The 23815-nt window shown below is 40.2% G+C and overlaps 1 protein-coding gene across 5 annotated transcripts in view; it reads right to left on the bottom strand.

Annotated features, from left to right (window-relative positions):
* Positions 1 to 23815, bottom strand: part of Cblb (Cbl proto-oncogene B) — a 173928-nt gene that overhangs the window by 78559 nt on the left and 71554 nt on the right. For all 5 annotated transcript variants that reach the window (XM_021184356.1, XM_021184357.2, XM_029470507.1 and 2 more), the window contains one exon: positions 15535 to 15681. In XM_021184356.1, coding sequence (XP_021040015.1) covers positions 15535 to 15681 — 147 coding nt within the window. The remainder of the gene's footprint in view (positions 1 to 15534; positions 15682 to 23815) is intronic.

Genomic DNA, 23815 nt, shown 5'->3' with positions numbered 1-23815 from the left:
GGGTCAGCAATCAAGAGATGGCTTCGTCATCTAGGCTGTCACCTATGTGAAAGAGAAAGCATGCACCAGGTTCATATGGAAGTCTTGCAATTTTAAGGGAAAGGAATGAATAAAGGAGTTATGACATCAGTACAGAAAAAACAAAAGGAAGAAAAAGCATTTTCATGATACTTGTAGTTCACCGATGGCTATGGGTTTTAGGTGCAACACTTGTGGGAAAAACACAATAAAGGTGTGACTGTGAACTCTAATGATGGTGTCTGGAAACAGAAGCTTGTAAACACCTGTGGAAAGAAGAGAATTTACACAGCATATCTAGAGGCCAAACTGGTAACAAGATTCATAGCCCATGCACCATTGGAGTCTAGCACTGGTCTAGACCCTATCTGATATGTAAAGAGCTCTTACCTGTCTCTTCATAGCACTGCTGCATGTAATACCCTAAACCAAAATCAAATAAATTCTTAATGACTGATTGTAAGACTGCATTACAGCAACTGGAATTGCACAGAACAATATGCAACATGTAAAGGGGCCCATAGCACATTATTCAATAAGCTAGTTTTTATTTAATTACTGCTATTAAGGGTCCAATGTTTAACATCTTCATAATACTAGAAAGATCATTAGAAACCAGACCTAGATCATAAAACTACAAACTTCTGAACGACACAATGTAACCTGAAGATATAAAACACACGGGAGTGGGGAGCTACCAGAAGATACACACGGTCAGCACACATGCAGAGTCAGAAATAGAAAAGTCCTAAAGAGATAAAAACCTTTCGGGAGGCTGGCAGGCTCGGTATTAGAAGCTTGTCACTTCTCCTTAAATTGATCTATAGATTTAATAAAACCTCAGTCAAAACCCCCAAGAGGCATTGCTGCAGTAGAAACAGATTCTAAACCTCACGGCAAAACACCAATAACCAAGATTAAATAAAAAATCTTTAGAAGAACAGGAGCAGGCATACATCCTTCACATTAACCAACACTGTGGTGACAAGACATGGACAAGCAGAGGTGGGAAGACTGCCATTTCAGAAGCAATAATACCCACACACAGTGCCTTGCTGTATAAGGTCAACTATTTGTAAGATGTGGTGACAGTAAGATGTTTTCCACAAATGCTGGTGGTCTGACAAACACAAATAGGGGATGGAATTGAATCTTGACCTCTACACACCAGCAACTTGAGGTACATCTTAAACCTAAGAATGAAACAAGATGGTCTTAGAAGAAATACAGCAAGGTATCTGCACACATGTGGTCTAGGCATACAATTTAAACAGGACCCACAACATTCAAAGCATACAGTAAATGAGGAGTCGTTGGGGGTGGGGGGGATATGTGTATGAGAAGATACTAAAAACAAAATTACTAAGATGCTGAACAAACATACAATGATAGGCTCCACTTCACTGGTCATGAGAGAAAAGGAAATGTGAATCTGATGAAATTAACTTTCCCAAGAAATATGTAAAAAGATGAGTGATTTGAAAAGTGCGGAAGGGGTGTGGAGCAAGGTGAACCACTGCATGCTGGAAGTGACTACTTGTACTCCAGAAACTGCTGGGGAGCCTACTAAAGATGAAGGCCTTTGAATACTTTGCATGAATACTTTGAAAAGGTATATGCAGCAGTTCACTATTGACAGTCATTCAAATGCCACAAAGAGTAGAATGAATATCTACACAATGGAGCAAGAGAAATGAATTAAACACTGCTGCAAGCAGGAATGCAGAGCTTTCATGAGCATAACATAGAGAGGAACCAATATCATTAAAAAGAAACACATCACATGCTGTTTAACTCTTAATGATGCCAACACCCTTCAATGTGAGACTTCTGTGGGCAGGAGGTGACTACTTGGGTCTGGCTGTAGGTGTGGGCTCTCAGAGGAGGGGCCACTAATATTCTGATACTTTATTCAGAATGTATTGGTATCTGTATGTCCTCATCTTGAAAATTCATTACATAATGTCATCCATGCTTCTATCCATGAACATTAAGCTTAAGTTATTTGTTGAATTCTTAAAATATTACATTAAAATCACTATTGAATATCAAAAAAGATTTTGGGATGGAGCAGATGGGGAACTGGGGGGTAGCCACTAGAAACTCCTAGATGTCAGGGATACAAGAGGCTCCAGGGCCTAATGGGGATGACTTTAGCCAAAATACCCCCCCCAAACGAAATAGAACCTGTAGAGACCACCCCCAGTAAATAGGCTTCAATTTGAGAGATGGGGCCACCCACTCATCTCAAAATTTTTAACCCAGAAATGTTCCAGTCCAATGGAAACACAGAGACAAAAAATGGAACAGAGACTGAAGGAAAGGCTATCCAGAGAATGCCCCACCTTGGGATCCATCCCATCTGCAGACACCAACACTATTGCTGATTCCAAGAAGTGCTTGTTGACAGGAACCTGCCTGGTATGGCTGTTCCCTGAGAGGCTCTGCCAGAATCTGACCAATACAAATGCAGATACTCACAGCCTAACCATTGGACTAAGAGTGGACCCCAATGGAAGAGCTAGAAGGAGCTAAAGGGGACTGCAATGCCATAGGAAGAACAATATTAACTGACTGGACCACCCAGAGATCCCAGAAACTAAACTACCAACCAAAGAGTACACACGGAGGGACCCATGGCTCCAGCTGCATATGAAGCAGAGGATGGCCTTATCTGGCATCAATAGGAGGGGTGGCCCTTGGTTCTGTGGAAGTTTGATGCCCCAGTGTAAGAGGATGCTAGGGGGACCTTATTCTTATTTTAAATTTTTTGTTGTATTCTTTAGCATATTCACCTAACCCAGCAGATACTCTGTGTCAGTACCTCCAAACTGAAGGCTAGCTTCACTCAGCAATGGACTGGGGTTCTCAGAGGAGGCTGGAGAATCTGATTTTCTGTTTTTATTATGGATGCAGACCATTAGAACTCTGATTCCTAAGTCTGTTGACAGTTTTGTAAATAGTTATTACTTAAATCCAATCTTTTTTGTAATGACTGCATTTCTTGGAGGATATGAAAATAGATTCTTATCGGGCGGCCATTGATCCACTGCTCCATCACTGAGGAAAAAACAATTGTTTTGCAGCAGGGCAGAAGGAGCAGAGGAGGTTCACTGGGGTCATACAGCCGCTATAGGACTACTCATATTTCACAGAAACAACCATGGTGCCCAGAGATGTTCAGAACTAGATCTAACCATTTCTCAACTTCCACAAAAACAAACAAACAAGCACCGAAAGCGTTTGTGATACACATTTACACATTTTTCCTGTTCAAAGAAGCGTGTGCCACTTTGCTATAGCATTATCAGGGTGTCTCTATGGATTGGACAATTACCTCATGTCCAGTCTGAGATCTACATTGAGAGTTTTATGCTTGCAGAAACAGATAAGGAAATGTTTTCACTCACTCCATGTTACTGATTTTCACAATAACATGGTGACATGTCCACATAACTCTGCTCTCACATTTTAAACCACTCTTGTTCTTTCCTCTCTCTCGATATCTTTCTATGACCTGATGGATAGCTTTTACTCTCTCTGGGATGCACTTGCCCCATTGCATTCTGCCATAGACTGCCTGCTGACCTCCATATCTGCACCACAATCTTCTTGGACCCTGAGGGTGAAGGCATGGGTCTTTGCCTTCCTAGTCCACAGTTATCTCCTCCTGGCACATACTGAGATTTCCAGCTTGCCTGCCCTACTAGTTTTCTCTCAAGCTCTAAGAAAATGGTCACCATGCTTCCAAGTCCAGTTTCTTAACTGCTTTTTATTAAACAGGAGAGTAACAACTCACTAAGGGAATCCCCAATCACCACTGCAACGCTTATGCTTACTCTTTCACTTTGGAAATACGGTTTACTGGTAAAAAGGACTAGGCAGAGAAGCTGCAAATACATCACATATAAAATTGCATTAAAATTCCTGTTGTCGTTTTTCCATGTCATAGTCATGAACCATAGAACAGCAGACTCTGGTCTTAAAGCGTTGAGTATTTACTCACATCTTCCTAAAGTACAACTAGTCTTCATTGTGTTTCCTCAGAAAGTTCATTAACATCTGGAAGGTGCCTGGGATACAACTGTTGATGTTTAAAGCAAGCTGCCTTTGATAGGCTACAATCAGATTATGTAAAATTGAAATAATGTGCACATGAAAAGTGGGAAATCATACCACAGAAGTTTGTTTGAAAATGATCTCCTTTCAAAAATAAGAGCTCATTGTTACAAACACATGCATGCAAGTGCACGTGTGCACACGCACAGCACAACACACACCCACTCTGCCAGTAATAAAAACAAAATTCCTCTTGAATCGCTTAATATTGCTCAATTAAGTCAGATAAGAGTGAGTGAAGCCTGTTAGACGTCTGAGTCTAAAACCAAAGGAAATAAGCATCCAGCAATATTCTAAGCCCCTGACTGGAGAAACTGCACATATTTAGGTCTACCAAAATGTCCTTCTACTACAGTCAGAAACCACTGAGCTCTCCTCTCCCCCCACCCCCATACTCCCTCCCTCCTCCCTCCTTCTCTACCAACCCAGGGCCATTCACACCGTGCACTATGTCCTCAACATTGTTTATACTCTGTATTTTCAGAGAAGGTCTCACTAAGTAGCGAAGGCTCTACATGAACTGTCTGTGTAGCCCAGGCACACCTTCGTTTTGTAATCCTCCTGCCTCACTCTCTCCAATAGCTGGACTCACAGGCCATGCTTAATGTTTTGCAGAAACACTATGTTATTACTGAAGAGTAAGAGCAGAACTGGAACTAAGCAGGGAAAACCATTACTGTTCTTCACAGTGAGAATCAACATTCAAAACACAAAATGAATATTCAGCAGTCAGTAATGAATATTTAGCAGTCAGTAACACATTTCTATATGTTGACTGTAGGAAAAAAGAAAAAGAATTACTTTGCTATTAAGTCAATTAGTCTGCCTACCAGGAGAAAGTGATTCTAGGGTGCTGTGGAGTGTGGGATACATACACGGCTTCCAAGCTTCTAGAAAATTAGTTTTCAGTTTCATGGGTTAGCAAAAAAAGATGTGTATTAGTCACAGCAAGACAGTGATGGCAGCATCACCCATGCCTTCCCTGTGTTCCCTGAGCCTGTATTCTCTCTATGAAGATGTCCAGTGGTACCACATGTACTGTGTGATTGTCAGTGATATAGAACCTGGAACTTAAGGAACCCAGATCTTTTCCAATGGGCAATAAACACACCAATCTAATCATCTCTGGGGGTGTGGGGTAGAATGCCGCCTGTGCAGGAGAGTGAACCTTCCAATCTCCAGCTTCCCCGACTTTCTCTCTCCAGTCCTGCAGCCAGGGAAGAGACATCCAGGACAGCGGGAGAATAGTACAAAGGTTCTCAGGGCTCAACAGACTGGATCTCTGCTTCAAAGAAAAACAGCTTGTCTTGGAAGAATTTTATATGAGGTCTCTTTTTAAGTACGTTGTAATTTATTCCAAATGTTTTGAAATATGCTTAATATTATAATGAGATTATAAACTATTATAGAAAACCCTTTAAAAATATTAGCATTCAAGTTTTGTTAAGATTAATGTTTCAACACCCAGAGAAGGAGTTACAGAGACAAAGTTCGTAGCTGTGATGAAAGGATGGACCATTTAGAGACTGCCGTATCCAGGGATCCATCCCATAATCAGCTTCTAAACGCTGACACCATTGCATACACTAGCAAGATTTTGCTGAAAGGACCCAAATATAGCTGTCTCTTGTGAGACGATGCCGGGGCCTAGCAAACACAGGAGTGGATGTTCACAGTCAGCTATTGGAATGTATCACAGGGCTCCCAATGGAGAAGCTAGAGAAAGTACCCAAGGAGCTAAAGGGATCTGCAACCCTATTGTTGGAACAACATGATGTACTAACCAGAACCCCGGAGCTCTTGTCTCTAGCTGCATATGTATCGAAAGATGACCTAGTCGGCCATCAATGGAAAGAGAGGCCCATTGGACTTGCAAACTTTATATGCCCCAATATAGGGGAATGCCAGGGCCAAAAGAATGGGAATGGGTGGGTAGGGAAGTGGGGGGCGCTATGGGGGACTTTTGGGATAGCATTGGAAATGTAATTGAGGAAAATATGTAATAAAAATATTAAAAATTAAAAAAAAGAAATATAAAAAAAAAGACTAATGTTTCAAAAAGTAAAAACATACAAGAATTTCTGAGAATGAGGATGCACAATCTTAAACATGTTCTTTATTGAATTAACTCCAAGCTAATTAGTAGGCAAGAATTATGGAAAAGAAAATTATGGAGTTTGGGGTTTTATAGGAAGGAATGATTTGGGTTATTTAAATTTTTTAAAGTAAAATTTAATTCATAATTTCTCATTCTCTTTTGGGTTTTTGTTTTAAACAGAGGTTACACAAGGATTTTTCTAAACTATACTTCAAAAACAGTTTAGAGACACCATTTTGAGTTTTAGTGATTATCATAATATTGAGAACTCATTCAGAAAACATTAATGACCTCAAGAATGTCATTTATGTAGTTTTCTCATTGAGCAGAGCATACACAAAAAAGAGGGAAAGATGGGCCTAGCAAATACAGGAGGCAGGGAGTGCGGGAGGGAATCTGGGACTGAGAGGGGGAGGGGGATGTTTGGAGGCAGAGAGAGAGGAAGGGAAGTTGGGACTAAGAGTGGGGAGGGGAGGAAGTGTGGAGGCAGAGAGAGGGAAGGAAGATGGGGCTGAAGTAGGGGAGGGGAAGACACATGGAGGGAGATATGGAGGGAGGATGGGAAAGAAAGGGAGGGGAGGAGAGATCAAGGAAGGAGGGAAGGCAAAGCTAGATAAATGACAGAGGTCAGCTCAGGTGCAACCCTTTCCACTTACCTTTGTCTCACAAAGGAGCAGGGCCCATTACTGTAGCTTTACCATGGCAGACATCACACACTTCTCCCACCAGCCCCTACTCCACCTTGTTTCTACTTCTCTCCTTATATTTTACTTTTTAAAGTGAGTTTGTGTATGTGTGTGTGTGTGTGTGTGTGTGAGAGAGAGAGAGAGAGAGAGAGAGAGAGAGAGAGAGANGAGAGAGAGAGAGAGAGAGAGAGAGAGAGAGAGAGAGAGACAGAGAGAGAGAGAGAGAGGAGGGTAAGAGAGAGAGAATGAAAGTGCCAGTGTGTATGAGAGTGAGTGTGTGTGAAGGTACATTATGAAAGCAGGGGTGAGAGTTGGGGATAGAAAGGGTAGCTAGAAAGGGTAGCAGGAGAGAGGTGGGAAACAAAGAGAGGTTAAAGGAGTGGAGATGAACAAAATATAGAGTGGGCATGTACAAAGAAGTTATATGAACCTTACCATTTTCTGTATGTAAATGAAGTGCATGTGGAGGTGGTAGTCTTAGACACTAGAAGTATGCACACATGATTGCCAGGACATGAAGCACATATCAACATTATTCGTACATTGTGTGTGTGTGTGTGTGTGTGTGTGTGTGTGTGTGTGACTTACTGTTTTATATGCAGTGTCTGTCTACATGTATGCCTGCAGCAAGAATGCACCAGATTTCATTATATGTGGTTATGAACCACCATGCAGTTGCTAGGAATTGAACTTAGAACCTCTGGAAGAGCAGCTACACCTGTTAACCTCTGAGCCATCACTCCAGCCCCCCTGTATATAGTTTTAAAATGTTATAGTATAATGTATCACTTTATGTGTGTTATGCATATTGTGAATACATATATTAGTATAGTAATGGAGATAGACAATTTATATAAACACGAATATAGGATAAGGATGAGTTGAGTAATATCCTGTGTTTGAAAAGAACTTGGTAATAAGTTGTAATGAAGAATACAATTCAGGTTTTGAGTAGGCACTTCCTAATGTCAAATGATAAATTTAAGCATTTATCACCTTTTTATTTTCTGTCATTCCCAAACTGAAAAGAATGCTTATAATTAGTATGTCACAATTTTGTACTTTTGCATTTTAGATAATGAGTCCAACAATAGCCAAAAATTTCAATTTCTATTTAAGCTACATTATTTTATTGAGATAAAATACTATAATTTGCTTAAACAGACAAAAAAATGGGAGCTGGTTCAAAAGAAATTACTTTTGACCTTACTTCATTTCTTAGTTATGTTTTTCCTAGTGAACCTGCTGTCCAGTTTCACTATAAATATCCTCAGTTTCAACTGTGTACTCTCTCTATTAATTAGAGAATTAGATTGTCTTTTCCATAATGGAGAAAAAGAACTAATTAACAGCCTAAAACATATATCTTACTCAATGGAGAGGAAAAGAAATAATTTTCCTTGTTTCTTATTAAAAGTGAAAAGTGAACACAGGAAACCTAAGAGAGTCTACAGCACTTGCTCAGGAAGTCAAAGGCAGAGGCAATAACTGAGCTCTAAAAAGGCCATTTCCCCCGGGGTCAGCAAAATCATGTACCTTTAACTCACTTTTATATAGGGATAGACATGATCTTGGGACAACTCAATTTTTATTTATTTTTAATTCCTTTTGGTTTGCCTTCCATTGCCAGGTGTGGAAGTTCCATCAAAGTCAATGATTAACTGTATTAATTCTAGAATGAGCAAATACATAGATGATATTTGGAGTAAGATCAAAGACCCAAACTACGTAATTACTTCACAATACAGTTGGCCCATTATGAGCCAGACACTATTTCCCTCTTTATAGGCAGCTTTTATCGTGTTGAATTTCCACAGCAACACCAGACAAGAGATTATATCACTGTCTCACACGCACACACTTTAGACAAAAGGACAGGGATCCACTGGCAGGCCAAGGAGTGTGCCCAGTGACAGAGTGAGGAGAGGCTGCAGTGAAGGGCGTGTGCGGCAGGGCCTCAGGGCTAGTCTAGTTTCCTCCCATCCCAGGTAGGAGCTGCGTCTCTATCTCTGTCGTGTGTGGACTACGAGGCCCTGCACCTCTTCTTCCCCTATCCTTCTGAGATGAAATCCAATGTTCATGAAAGCACACAGCACACACTCTGCTGAAATACACAGACACAAAGCAATGAACCCAAGTTCATAAAGTTTAGACACTGACTGAAAAGATAATTATCCAAATGATTTTTAATAAAATATTAAAAATAGTAAATGCAGGAGGCCAGGAAGGGCTTATTCAAACTCAGTGGAGCTGATTGTAACAGTTAGGGGAGGGTTGGGTCCTCAGGAGGAAGAACTTGAAGAGATTCAAGAGAATTTTATTCCTGAGATTACAGTATTTTTTATTTTAAATATAAAACTTACCAGATAACACAATTGCTGGGCGAAGAATATCCTTCACCAATGTTATCAGCTAACAGCTAGCTCCCACACAACTCCTTGGCCCCCACCTGCTGCAGAGGCTGCAGGCCTTAAGTGCACTAAGGCCTTACATGACTGGCTTTCTGCTCCTTCTAATGTATAGCTGCCAAAAGCAACCTCCTTCCCTGCATCTCTTCTATTCCTTCTGGGACCCAGAAGTCCCACCTTTACCCTTCACCAAGCAATTAGCTCTAGCCTTCTTTATTGACACAATCAAGAACCAATTAGGAATAATCAGCACCTACCTGTATAGGTCATTCCCTCCATTTCTGCTCCATCTTTAGCCCTGCCTTTCTTGTAGACAGGATACATTTTTTTCCATTGAAAGTTTTCTGGGTGGGTTGTTGTCTCTATCACTCCACTAGGGTCATTGCCTGGCTACAGGAAATTACCTCTTCAGGTTCCATAGTCTCACTGCTATGAGGATAGTTCCATAGTCTCAGCAAAAGTAATATCTTTAAGGGATAGGGCTAATTGGAGCAAAGATGAGAACCTGAAAGTGCTAATGCATCTGGAAGAGTCCCACGAACAAAAGTTACTGGAGTGTCAGCCAAGGAAGAGAACCTAGGGTAGGAAAGTGGTCTCATATACTCAAGTGTGTGCTCAAGAACAACAGAGTGTCTCTATAGTACATACTCCTATAGGCCTACCTTAGCATGCAAACCACTTGGAAAAAAGTTTAAAGATTGTATTGGAAATGGACTTGGACAGATACCTGAATGTTTAAGAGCACTGGCTGCTCTTGCAGAGGACCCAGATTTGATTCCTAGGACCCCACACAATGGATTGTGACTACAGTCACAGGGGATCCAATGCCTTTTTCTGGCCCCGGCAGGTAATACATGCATATAAAGCACAGATATAACTTCAGGCAAATTACACATATACATAAAACAAAGTGGAGAAGCATTTTACAGAATATAGTGAAAACAGAACTAGCATTCCAAAAAGAAACATCACAGAATTTGACATAACTGTAAAAATATTAACAGTGCAGGACAAGCCCATGTAAAATCATATTCAACTATGTGGACTCAGAAATATTAGCATGAGTACAGAGAGTAAGGTAGTTGTGATAATTTGTATATCCTTGGACCAGGGAGTGGCACCATCTGAAGGTGTGGCCTTGTTGGAATAGGTGTGACCTGGTTGGAATGGGTGTGTCACTGTGGGTGTGGGTATAAGATCCTCACCCTAGTTGCCTGGAAGTCAGTCTTCCACTAGCAGATGAAGACCTAGAACTCTCAGCTCCTCCTGCGCCATGCCTGTCTGGATACTGTCATGCTCCCACCTTGATGATAATGAACTGAACCTCTGAACCTGTAAGCCAGCCCCAATTAAATGTTGTTTTTTTATAAGACTTGCCTTGGTCATGGTGTCTGTTAACAGCAGTAAAACCCTAACTAAGACAGAAGTTAATTGTGTGGAAGCTGGTAAGTGACTGAGAAATAGCCAGAAAGTAGACTTCTGGGGCAAAGTTGTAGAAATGTGTAAAAACTGTAGAATGAAAAGAGACAAAAAAAGGGAGAAAAGACAGAGAAACAATGATGGAGTCATTACAAACAGAACCAAGAACAGACAATGTCCATCCAACTATGCATGCAGATTGTAAATAAATACTAGTGCCCATACATTCTAAGACATACACCAGGCCCACAAAAACAAAGCTAAATGAGCGAGTCCCTGTCTTCAAATAGACTGTCCTGTCTCTTGGAAATTCCTTAGCTGGGAAACAGGGACATATCACAGTACCATGTAAGCTGGAAGAATGGATGGGAACCGGGGTGCTTGGCTCAATAAGAATGTGGATGAGCACTTCAGACAGTCTATCAGGGACCCTCCAAAGTGGCTGGGCACAATGATGAGGCACCCAGGCAGTGGAAGGAAAGGTAACAGAGTGAAGCATGAAGACAGAGAAGAGAGCAAGGAGAAACACTGGGAACCTAATGAATAGATGAATATAGATGACCTGGGTGTGGCCTTTGGAGGACGGTGAAGCAGAAAGAGGGGGAGAGAGAGGGAGAGGGAGAGGGAGAGGGAGAGGGAGAGGGACATCAACCTTTCCTAAGGCCAAAGGCTTGACATGATCTCAGAATCAATATCCCTGAAAGCAGTTCTGCCAGAAGTCTAGAATGATGGACAGCTTCTGTTTTCCACACGTTGCACTGATCTCAGAAGCTGTGTCTGAAGATAGAGGCTCCAGTATAAAGGCCGTTACAGCAAGCCGGGGAGTGTCTAAATATCAACTTGAAGAATAAAACTGACCTCAGACAATCATCAGACTGAGTACGGGGACCCCAATGGAGGAGTCAGGGGAAGGACTAAAGAAGCTAAAGGGATTTTCATCAACCAACCAGACTCCTGAGAGGTCCCAGGGAATAAACCACCAACCAAAGAGCTCACACAGAGGGACCCATGGCTCCAGCTGCATATGTAGCAGAAGGTTGCCTTATCTGCATTCTTAGGAGGGGAGGCCCTTCCTCTTGTGGAGACTTGATGCCCCAGATTAGGGGAATGCTAGGGTGGTGAGGCAGGAGTGGGTGGGTGGGTGGGGTAGTACCCTCATAGAGGCAGGGGGAAGGAGAACAGAATAGGGGATGTTGTGGAGAAGAAAATAGGAAGGGGTATAACACTTGAAATGTAAATAAATAAAATAACCAATAAAAAAGAATAAAACTGGTAATGGATGAATTAGAAGACACCCATGAGAATTAAATAGCCCATCAGCTTTCATTGAATAATAATTTGCTTGAAAACCATCAATGCAATTCCAATTGGTACTGGTCCTGCTTAGAAAAGGAACTTCCAGGGTGTGGGCATGGTAGCTCCTGCATTCTTCTTCCCAACCCTCCCATATTGTCTTCTTCCACCCATCCCTGGATTCCCTTCCACCTCCTCTCCCCTGCCTTACTTATCCTTCTGCCCTGTTTCTTAGGCAATTATATACTTGTGTGAGTTAGGAAATGTGCCAGACTGAAAATGTTTCAGGATTAACGGTACTTTCTTTTCTGGATTATAAACATTGTTACAAAATATGGAGATTTGTACAACTTACATTGACAGATTTCTTCAATAATGTTATTTTACCACATACTGCTATTATCTCCTGGTGAATAGAATAATAGGAAGTAAAGACAAGGATGGATTTTTGAAATAGTAAATGGAGTTCCCTAAAAATCTGGCACAGGGAGGCCCTTCTATTCCTTTTGTCATGGGCATTCTGTGTTCCCAAGGCTCTCAGCAGAGGGCTAATGGCTGCTACACTGAGCCCCAGGCAGAGAATAGGGCTCTGGTTTGAAAGCTGGTTTTCTATTCCCTCCTTTCATAAGGGCTGACCTGAAATTATATTTATGCGTATCATAACATCTTATGAACAAAGGTTTGTTTTCTATTTTAATTCATTCTAAATGTTTTGTTAGAAATGACTATCCCTTCAGGGGAGTAAATCACAATAACAGTCATTAAGCTACAAAACAAAACAATTTATAAAATTATAATCTGACTGTTTGTAGAGACAACCTCCTATGGGTCTGTTTTTGAAAACAATTCTATAGTGAAGTTTAAAGTCACCGGTAGATTAAATAAAATCATTTTCACTTATTATCATTATCGGGGATAAGCAACAGGAATTCTTTAAGATGAGAATCAAGTAAATCTGAAGAATTTGGAGCAGGAGAAAGAGAAAGAACTCAACCCGTGGGATGATAAACTAGTCAGCACTGTTCACGAAGTCAAAAACCACAGGGACTACAGAAAAACCAACAGTGAAGACCGCTTCTCCAAACATCTCCCAAAGGTGTTGCTCATTTTATAACTCTAGTTATACATTCTTGTATACGTTCTGGCAGTAGCCTGGAACTGAATGTTCATCCTAAAAGTAAAAAAACATTAAAGGCAATGTACAGCCTTCCTCAGTCTGCAGACTCGGCAGGCGGTAGGAGGGCTGAGGAGGTAGGGAGAGGACTTGGTCTGTAAGTTAAGTGATTTCCTGACACAGCAGTTCTACACAATAACAGGCCCTTGCTGTCTGTAGCTAAGCAGAGAAAACTCAAAGTGTCTAAAATTCATAATTCACTGTGCTGTGATATTTAACAAAGTAAATATAACTCTAAAAAACAATTGAGCAAAGCTGTCATTTCTTAAGAACCTGCTAACAAAGCACTTTATAACAAAACATAGTTTTCAGTTTTCAAAATGAATTTCCGTGAACAACCTGTTCTATACATTTTCAGAGAGAAACGTGATTTTGAAAGTCACCATGGATGCTCTGGGTTCTCAGTGTTAATACAGGAGGTGCAAAGCCTGGCAGTCTTCCGGAATCTGCCTCTCTGCTGTGCAGACTCATACATATTCATGAGTATACCCTCGCTTTGGTAGTTCACATTACCAGATAAAACTTTTAATCCGTCACTTTTAATGGATATAGAAATGTTATGAATAGCTGGGTTTCTAGAACCCAGAATGTTCATACTACTGGAATAAAATGGCATTTTTCCCTTTCATTTCAAAAAGTCCATTTTAATATTGGAAGTGAAAGATAGGATTTAATATGCATCTCAAACCAAACAAGGAGTGGATCCTGGCAACAGTGATCCTGGCACGTGGGCGGCAGCCTGAGAATGACCTTAAATTTCAAGCTAGCCTAGGCTACGTAGCAAACCCCTTCTCAAACAGCAAGCCAAAATGTAGTTCTGGCACCCAAATATTGTATGCCCATTAAAACCATTGCTCTATTTATATATATTCTAGTTGGGGTAGAAGCTATATAAACCAAGCATTGTATGATAGAAAGGAAAAGACACAGATTAAAGCGATGCTTCATTCACTAGTCTGAGAGCACTGAGCAGCTCAAAGCTCAGCCCACACTTTACATGTCTGCCTTTACAATTTATGTGGCACACAGAGGCATCAACCCCGTTTTCTCCGTGAGGGAGCCACCAGTCTTCCTCCCTACTGGGCAGCATACTCTACAGAGAGCATCCGAAGGCTCTCTTTGTAAAGGGAACCTATGATGTCACCGAAGAAGCATGTGCCTCCTTTGTTGACACCTGGGCCACACTGCACAAAGTTTTCCAAACGTTAAATAAATTGTGATGGATTCAGACAATCATGCCCCAACAAACACCCTGCTCGTGGACATCTGTATCTGAGTAAGAAGTGCTCATTAGAAACATCTTCTTCACCTAGTCTTAGCTTGGCAGCTTCCTGATGACACTGGCAGGCAGCCTTTCTTTAAACAGAGTGGGGTTTGGGACAACAATACACACAGGTTTAATTGAGTGAACTAGGGGGCTTCTTACACCTCAGTTTTGCTTTGATACATTTTAAGTTCTCTAAGCTCAATGTTTTTAAGTTCTCTAAGCTCAACGCGCTCTTTTGGTACCTATGGATGCATGTGTGGATGTATACCTGAGGAAGGCTGAGGTAGACAGAGTGTGTCTTACCCAGTTGCTCTCCTTTCACCTTCTGGGAGGAAGATCTTTCATAGCACCCAGGGCTCACCACCTCAGTTAGTCTAGCTTGACAGCTTGCTTCAGGAATGCCATTTGTGAGCTGCAGTGTGCTGGTGTTACAGTGAGCCGCCACACACACCAACAGTTATGTGGATACTAGGAGATCAAGCTCTTGTTCCCTGCTAGCACAGCAAGCTCTTACCCCTGAGTTATCTCCACAGTCTTATTTTTGCTCATTAAAGTAAATATTTCCCTATACCTTTCAATATATATATATATATATATATATATATATATATATATCNTANATGAGTATTAAGTGATAAGAAATTACACACAGAAATTATTTTATGTGTCTCTGCTTCTTGGAGCTAAATGACTCAATAAATTCTCTCAGAACATAAATTCTGTCTTATCCGACATGTACTCTAACAACATAATTTATATGTTCCGTTATTAACAAATAGTTTTGTTGGCTATACCAGGAGCAATTATTCTAAATACTTTCCAAGGTTTGAGGCATAGCTCAGTGGTAAAACACTTAAGTAGCAAAAATGTCCTGGCTAATCCTCATCATGCAACAAAAACAAAAACAAAACAAAACAAAACAAAACAAAACAAAACAAAACAAAACAAAAACCCCATCGAATCTTATAAAAATTACCAAGTACGTTCTCTATATACTCAATTAGGTGACTCTGGAAAGATGGACGCAGACTATGAAAGCAATTTCTACTTACTTGTCTCCAAAAAACTTCCTCCAGAACTCAGCAGCATCTGCTTTGGTGATCCGGAAGTTATCTCCCTGGAATTGGCCATTGGGAAAGATCGCCTTGATTTCTGCCAGCATGTGACTGAAGATAAGGGACAGCTTTGTGAGATTCCGTCTGTCAAGTACAAGAGAAAAGAGGAAGGGAGGTAAATATATGCATGGAATCTTTAATGGGAATCTATATTTTTAAAAAATTCAGCATATATACAGTTGAGTCTTAGTAGACATTCATGAGCCTAAAAACAGGTTAATGCCACTCTGAGATTCCATCTAAATTAATGTTCACTGTTCACATACATTCTTAACAGCTCTTATTTTCTCCTTTATCCATGTGACTATTTAACAGAAACATGAGCAAGGAAAATCACAGAATTTCATTCATTAAGCTCACTATTTAATGAGAAAGATAAGCCGATGGAAAGCATAATCAAACATAAATGCTAAGACAGAGTGCTACTTCTATCCGGAAAAGCAAGGGAAATTTTGACAAAAAAGAGAGTTGAGAAAGTCATGTAATTGCATGGCACTCGAATGTCCCAAAGTGGAAAGAAGAGGCTGAGGAGGAGAAGAAAGGGTCCAGAAAGTATTAGAAGCAATGTTTCACTATGGGTCACTGGAGCACAGCAGAGGGAAAGAAGATGTGATGGGAAAGAGGGTGAAAAGACATTTAGTTTGGACTTGACATGAAGAGAGAGCCAATCAGTGAGACGAGGTCTTTCCAAGTTCACTGATCTCTTCTAGCTACAAACTAAATGCCCCAATGATGGGGTTTGCAAGCAAGCATTTCCAAACGTTCCTGGGACATTCTAACTTGTGTCCCTCATTAGGCAGACTGCTATATGGGAAGGAGAGCCAACAGGAATTGAATGAAAAGTCTCAGAGGGATAAAGTGACAAGAGGGAAAGAGCTTCCTAAGGTTGGAAGGAACAGCAGGCACCTACATTCTAATCCGGATGCTTCTGGGGATGTGTGCTTCACGGGGCACAAGTCACACTATCACCAGTAATAGTTCTTACTAGTTCTGAAGTATACAGCATAAACTATGTTGTAGAATAAACTAGTGCTAGATAATGACGAAGCAACGGAAACACAGAATGCTAAAAAAAAAAAAAAAAAGGAATCTAAGTTTTATTTTTGAATTGACTTTACCATTTTTTTAAACTCACAATCACCAACCCAAACTCACCCCCCCCACACACACACATATACACACACACACACACACATACTCACACACACACTTACTGTTTTGAGGCTAGACATTTTGTGTGCATATGTGTGTTAGGGACAAGGGTAAGGGCAATTGCCTCAAGAAAATGCAGATGAAATATAGAGCAATTTAATTTGCTATATATAAAACTTTCTATTTTAGCAATGTCTTTGTCACTAAAATTCATGCTGCTTTGACCATTTTTTTTCTCTCCCGTATCTATATTTAATGACAATAGGGAAAAGATGCTTAGAAGAGATGGTGTACTATGTACCTGTGATTAAAGACCAAGGTCCTAGTCTTCCTAAAACATGTTTAAAGATAAGTGGCTGCAAATGCAGAAGTGGATGCTCACAGTCATCTGTTGGATGGAACAAAGGGCCCCCGAGGAGCTGAAGGGGTCTGCAACCCTATAGGTAGAACAATAATATGAACTAACCAGTACCCCCAGAGCTTGTGTCTCTATCTGCATATGTAGCAGAAGCTAGCCTACTCGGCCATCATTGGGAAGAGAGGCCCCTTGGTAGCAAACTTTATATGCCTCAGTACAGGGGAATGCCAGGGCTAAGAAGTGGGAGTGGGTGGGTAGGGGAGACGGGTGGGGAGGAGAGTATAGGGGACTTTTGGGATAGCATTTGAAATGTAAATAAGGAAAATATCTAATAAAAAATACAAAAAAAGGTAAGTAAGATGAGGGGCGGGGAGCCAAGATACTCAAGAAACTTGAGAGTAAAAGTATAGAGAAAACAATCAAGGATAAATTGTGTTGTCAGAATATCTTTAAATTTAAGGAAAATATCAAATAGTCTCATAACATACTTGATCTACACAATTTCATTTCTAAGGAGTCAGAAGTTACCAATCTGTCGCTTTACTGTCAGTATACACAGATAAATCTTCATTTTCTGACAAACATCTGCGTTGATACTCGGCACAACCTGATCCAGGCACGAATCTGCCACTGAGCTGAATAGTTAAGATTGGCCTGGCTGTCCCATCCAGATAAAAATGATAGCAAACTGTTCTCCATCCAAGCAACAAAGTGTGGCCTCCCTCAACTGTAAAAGACCTTCAGGATTTATGCTTAGACAAAACATAAGGTCCCCTCAGAAAACCTGCAATGAATTAAGTCCCATTATCAGGTAAGAGGGTTAGTTTTCAAACAAACTTCCAATTGACACATAAGAAAGAAAAAAATGAATATGGGTATAATTAAGATTAGCCAACTGTTCCTTATTTTCTAAACTGCCTGCCTCCATCCCCTTGTGTCTTTGTTCTCTAAGCATATCCAAATGTTTCTCATTTTGCCTTGCGAAGCATAAGTCTGAAGCATAAAGTCGGTGATTACCACTAATCTCGGCTATCTGAGCCCCAGGAGATGAAAGAAGATGGAGTGACTCAGCTTGTCCACTGACGACTGACTTGGTAGACACTCAACTTTAAAACAGAAATAACAAGAGTTTTTAAATTTATATTCTAGAGGCTCTAAGAGTCACTAATACACATATATATGTATGTATATCCAGTGGCTCTTTCTTTGTGTGTACAGTTTTTATCTTCAAATGGATGACTGTAATTTTGTCAGGCTGCTTTGCATGGCCTGGGATAATCAAGCCATGCAAAGCAGCCTGAAAAATACATATATTTGACCTGTATTATTTTATTTTATTTGTAATTCATTTTTTACACACCATATTCCATTTCCGCCCCTCCCTATCCACTCTCTGGATGCTCCACATCCCAGACCTCCTCCACACCCCACCCCATCTCCACGTGGATGCCCCCACTCCCCACCCCACCTGACTTCTAAACTCTCTGGGGCCTCCAGTCTCTTGACGGTTAGGTGCTTCATCTCCCAATGAACATAGACCTGGAAGTCCTCTACTGTATGTGTGTTAGGGACCTCATATTTGTTGGTATATGCTGTCTGTGTGTGGTCCAGTGTTTGAAAGTGGTGTTCTAGATTAACCAAGACCGCTACAGAATCGCCCTTCTCCTCAGCTCCTTTCAGTCTTGCCTAACTCAACAACAGGGGTCAGCAGCTTCTGTCCATTCGTTGGGTGCAAATAACTGCATCTGACTCTTTCAGCTGCTTGTTGGGTCCCTTGGAGGGCAGTCATGATAGATCCCTTTTTGTCAGCATTCCATAGCCTCAGTAATAGTGTCAAGCCCTGGGACCTCCCCTTGAGCTGGATCCCACTTTGGGCCTGTCACTGGACCTTCTTCACCCCAGGCTCCTCTCCATTTCCATCCTTGTAATTCTTTCAGGCAGGAACAATTATGGGTGAGAGAGGTGTGATTGTGGGATGGCAACCCCACAAATATCCTGTCTTCCCACTGGACGTGGGCTCCATATGTTCCTTCTCCCCACTGTCTGGCAACTCATCAAAGGTTCCTCCCTATGAGTCTTGGGAGTCTCTCACCTTCCACTTGACCTGTATTTTTTAAAGAAACTCCAATTCATATTATTAAAAGTATTTGGAGTCATTGATATCATGTTATTTTAATTTTCATATAGGCCAGAATTTAGAATTCTATCATATTATATTTAAACACACACCCTAGTACATACCGCACATATATGTGAATTCTTGGAATATCATTGCCAATGACACTGACTTACGAAGGTTATAGTTCATGTTAAGATAGTGAATTATGTATTTACTATCTTATAAGTTTAATGTCACAATAAAGACTGTGACATATCTGTATTTTTCTATGAAGTACATGCTTTATATAATTCTCTAACAAACTCTGTATTCTAGACACACCGCTTTTAACAACACTCAACCTTCAAAATACAATACAAAATTGCATTACTTCTCACTGTTTAAGTACAAAGGAAGACAGAAAGCCTCACAGAACATGTTGTCTGCAGCTGGGGTACTTGTTCCTATCATACAATCATTCCACGGTGAGACAGCTCTTCCGAAAGCCGTCTGACTTGCCACCATATGATCAGAAATGATGACTAATTAACAAGGGCTTTCATGATTACTAATTACTAGTTTGTATCACTAAAAGTCTCCTGTCCAACCACAACCAAAAAAAAAAAAAGAATTCTGCTCAGCAAGGCTCAACAATCTTACAACTATAATTCAAAGTCCATTTACAAGGAATTTTGCATTATGAATTCTTTCATTTATAAGAAAACAGCATTATTATTATTTATCTTCCATTAACCACTATAAATTGACACATTTTTCATTTGTTTTGGGGGAAATTTTATTCAGAAAAAAATATTTCAGAGTAAAGGTATTTTGAACAACAGTCAATCAGAAAGAAGATGTCAATACTGAATAGCACTACTAAAGATGTCAACATTGCAGGAGAAAGAAAGGGAAGGAAGAAGTAGAATAAAAGCAAGAAAGACTACAGTAAAAGTAAAGCCAGGTTTCTTGTTTGTTAGTGAAATGTGTCCCATGCATCCACATGTCAAGGCCATCCCCGATGCTGCCCCGACACTCTTTTGTTTTAGCTTCAGTTTATAACCCTGTATCTTCTTTCTTTGGTGTGAATCAATTTCTTTGACAATCAGGCAAGGTTGTGAAATGTGGTTGTACTAGAATGAATAAATGATTTAAACTGAAGGCACTTCACGGATTATGGTAAATCTAAGTAGTTTAGCTTGTTCTAGCCAACATCATAAAGAACAAAGAATAAATAGTTTGATACAGGAATATATAAGGCTACTTTTAGTGAACTTTGGCACAAAAAACTTTAGCACGAAAAAAAATTACAATAATTCATGACACTTCACCGTGTACTGGTCCACCTTAATTATGGCCACTATGACGTCATGAGTAAATGTTGAAAAGTAAATTAATAACCTCAAATTTTCATTGGTGGCATCCACTAAATATGAGAGGTGCACAAAACATGTATCTAGTGAGATTGCACGATGCTGGTTTCCTAAATTGGAGAAACAGCTGTGACTAATCAAGGAGGAAATAAAAAGGCAGAAATACTGGATTAGTCAAAAATATTAAAAGATATTTATTTAGTGAAGTCCAAACTTCATGAGAATGTTCTGCTTTGGGTAGAAGACATGGCAGGTATTTTATCCAAAACTATTAATAATCCATTTCTCACACTTGAAAGCTAGAGCATGTGTGTCTAGCTCTTTACGTAAACAATCTAACATAAAACCAAAGAATCACATGACATATATAAGCAGAGGCACTTCAAAGGAAACTCACATCCAGTTAAAGAACCATTTCTATTGTATTTGTGACACAGTAAGGCAGGCTTAGAGTGCTCCAGATTGCTGTTGACTTGGGGCACTCTGATTCCTAGGGGAGTGAGGAGATGGCTGGTGTAAACCTTGCCTTTCATTTCTCCCAACTGAAACCATTCAGTCTATTGTTAGGAAGAGGCTGACAGTCTTAAAGAAGACTCCCGCACTCTGTCCAAATACTGAGACCTGTCACACCTCTAAGGGGACTAACAAAGAAGACTCCCCTTAAAAGTCCAATATGGAAGTGAAACATCAGAAGGAAGAAGTGGAAGAGCTCAGCAACGAGTTACTACTGAGACTCAGTATTTACTTCAAGCCACAGACAAGTCAGGAGGAGGACCACAAAGAGACTGGAGCAGAGGCCCTCTGTAATGTACCTCTATCAGCTAGCTTCCCAGTAAACTGTAGAGTGATGGTTAACTTGGGGAGAGAAGAAAGCCAGCAAAAAGGGGGGGAAGAAGATACAGAGGAGAGTGGAATAAAAAGAAAGTATAGTGATAAGTAGGAAAAATGCTATGATAAATTTCATTGGTTTGTGGGCTAATTAAAATGTTAAAAAATTAAATATGAAAGTTGATTATAAATTTTAAAAAAGAAATTAAATATTAAGTCAACCCAGAGGACTGCTAGAACAAAAGCCAAGCTCAAATTTGAAGCCCAAAGCAGAGACCATAGTGAGCATTCTTTTATCCCTACATATCTTCTTCTTGCATCTGCTATATATGAGCTACCATTCGAGCAAAAATAAAGATTCAGCCCATGAGAAAAACAGATGGGTCAATTACAAATGGACAATTTACCATCACATCCTTAACACTCAAATATGAAATTACGCTATGTTCACAACTAATATCCCTAGAAGAGTTTCTAAGACGTTCAAATATATGTGGGGTAGTCATTTAAGTAGCCTACATTAGAGTTTAGCTATGTAGTCTGTTATTATTGGGTCCATATCCTTACTCTGCTATGAAGTCTTACATTACTAAGCCTTTTGAAATCAGTTTCCTCATCCTGAAATGTTACCTAAAATGACTGCTCCTTGAGATGTTCTAATGAGTAAGTGAGGTATGGAGCCAAAGGTCTATGGGAGTAATAAGGAGAAGGTATGATCAATAAAGAAATTACAGTCATTGAGGTGGGCTGCTTTTCTTCCCTTTTTAATATAGATTTCATCTACACAACCAACAGCCATAAAGTATTGTGCACACCTTAGGAAGACTGTAGCACGCAGTCCATACTCAGGAACAATCGACAAGCAGCTGAACACACATACAATCATTTACTCTACAGATCTCTGTGAGTGTCTATCATATCCAGGCTTGGTTTTAAGGACTGAGGACCCAAAGAGGCCAGTTCACTCCACCTAAAAGGGTTTGGGGATCTCCAAAGATGATGAAAATACAGGGGAAATGAAGGAGGAGAGACCCAGAACCCCATGAGAGCAATCATCTGAGGGAGGAATTGAAGGTTTCCAGAGAGGTGCAGAATGCTGCCTGTGATGAACGGGCTCAAGGAGGGAGAAGAGTTAGGCTGGGTGTGCCGGCTCTGCGGATGAACAGAATTGTTCTCATAGGCTTTGAAATGTTCTAGGAGTGCACCAGCACTGTCCACAAAGAGAAGGACTATAAGAAATCTTAATTTACATATTCCATAAAGCTCCTAAATGTTTCTTTAATGCTGGCCATATTAACTTCACAGTAATACCAAAGCAGGATGATCAAGGTATATTTGTTAATTCCTATAACTGGTTTTATGGGGAAATTTTTCCATTACAATCAATCTACTAAAGCATTATATTATGACTCCCACTTTTATCTCATTTAGTAGCTTTATAACCTTACCCCAGTAACATAAACAACCCTTCTTATCTCAAGTATTAGGCATCTTTTGATAAAAACTTCATCTGTGACAGAGTTCAGCTGTAATAAATCTTTAAAATATAGACCAGACTATTCATTATTGCAGGAAAAGCAAAGAGAATGCACTTCTTTCATTCACTTCAGATAAAGGATAAAAGTATAGTGAAACGTCTATAGACTAAGTAGGAAGTTGTGACTACAATGAGATTCAGAAAGAAATGCTCAGAACATGAATTATTGATTCTTTTTTTTTTTTGTGGTTTTTTGAGACAGGGTTTCTCTGTATAGCCCTGGCTGTCCTAGAACACACTTTGTAGACCAGGCTGGCCTCGAACTCAGAAATCCGCCTGCCTCTGCCTCTCTCTGCCTCTCTGCCTCTGCCTCCCAAGTGCTGGGATTAAAGATGTGCACCACCATTCCCAGCTTTGGTTCTTTTTCTTAAGAGAAAGAAATACTAGAAACTCAAGTATATGACCCAAAGTAACCTACCATTAAAGGCATAAGGCAAACGTCAACCCTGCAGTACCAGCAGCTATCTATATGATGTCCATGTTTTATTGCTTCTAATCCAGTTTAATTTTAAAAACATAAAAAGTAATACATAGGTTGCTTCATGACATAACAAAACCTTATCACAGACACATCAGAAAAAAAATCTTAGTTTCTGTTTACTTGGAAAATTCTTGAGCCTGCTAGTTTTATTTGTTTGTTTGTTTGTTTGTTTGTTTTAAGTTATTGTGGCCCTGTCAATGATGGTTTTCCTTTTGTTTTCACTCAATTAAATATGCTGTATAATTTTCCAGTATTTTCTAGAACATCTACTGACCCGAGGGCCAGCTGCCTTTCCTAATTTCTTTCGCTGAGTTTGTCCCAAGCCAGCCACCAAGTCTCTCTGCATTCCCTCAGGCACAGTATCCCCGTGCCTCTTTCTGTTGACTTCTCT

The sequence above is a fragment of the Mus caroli genome, chromosome 16, assembly GCF_900094665.2.
Source record: "Mus caroli chromosome 16, CAROLI_EIJ_v1.1, whole genome shotgun sequence".
NCBI classification, from domain to species: Eukaryota; Metazoa; Chordata; class Mammalia; order Rodentia; family Muridae; genus Mus; species Mus caroli.
Note: the sequence above shows the minus strand (reverse complement) of the source record. Positions and strands in the feature narration are given on the sequence as shown.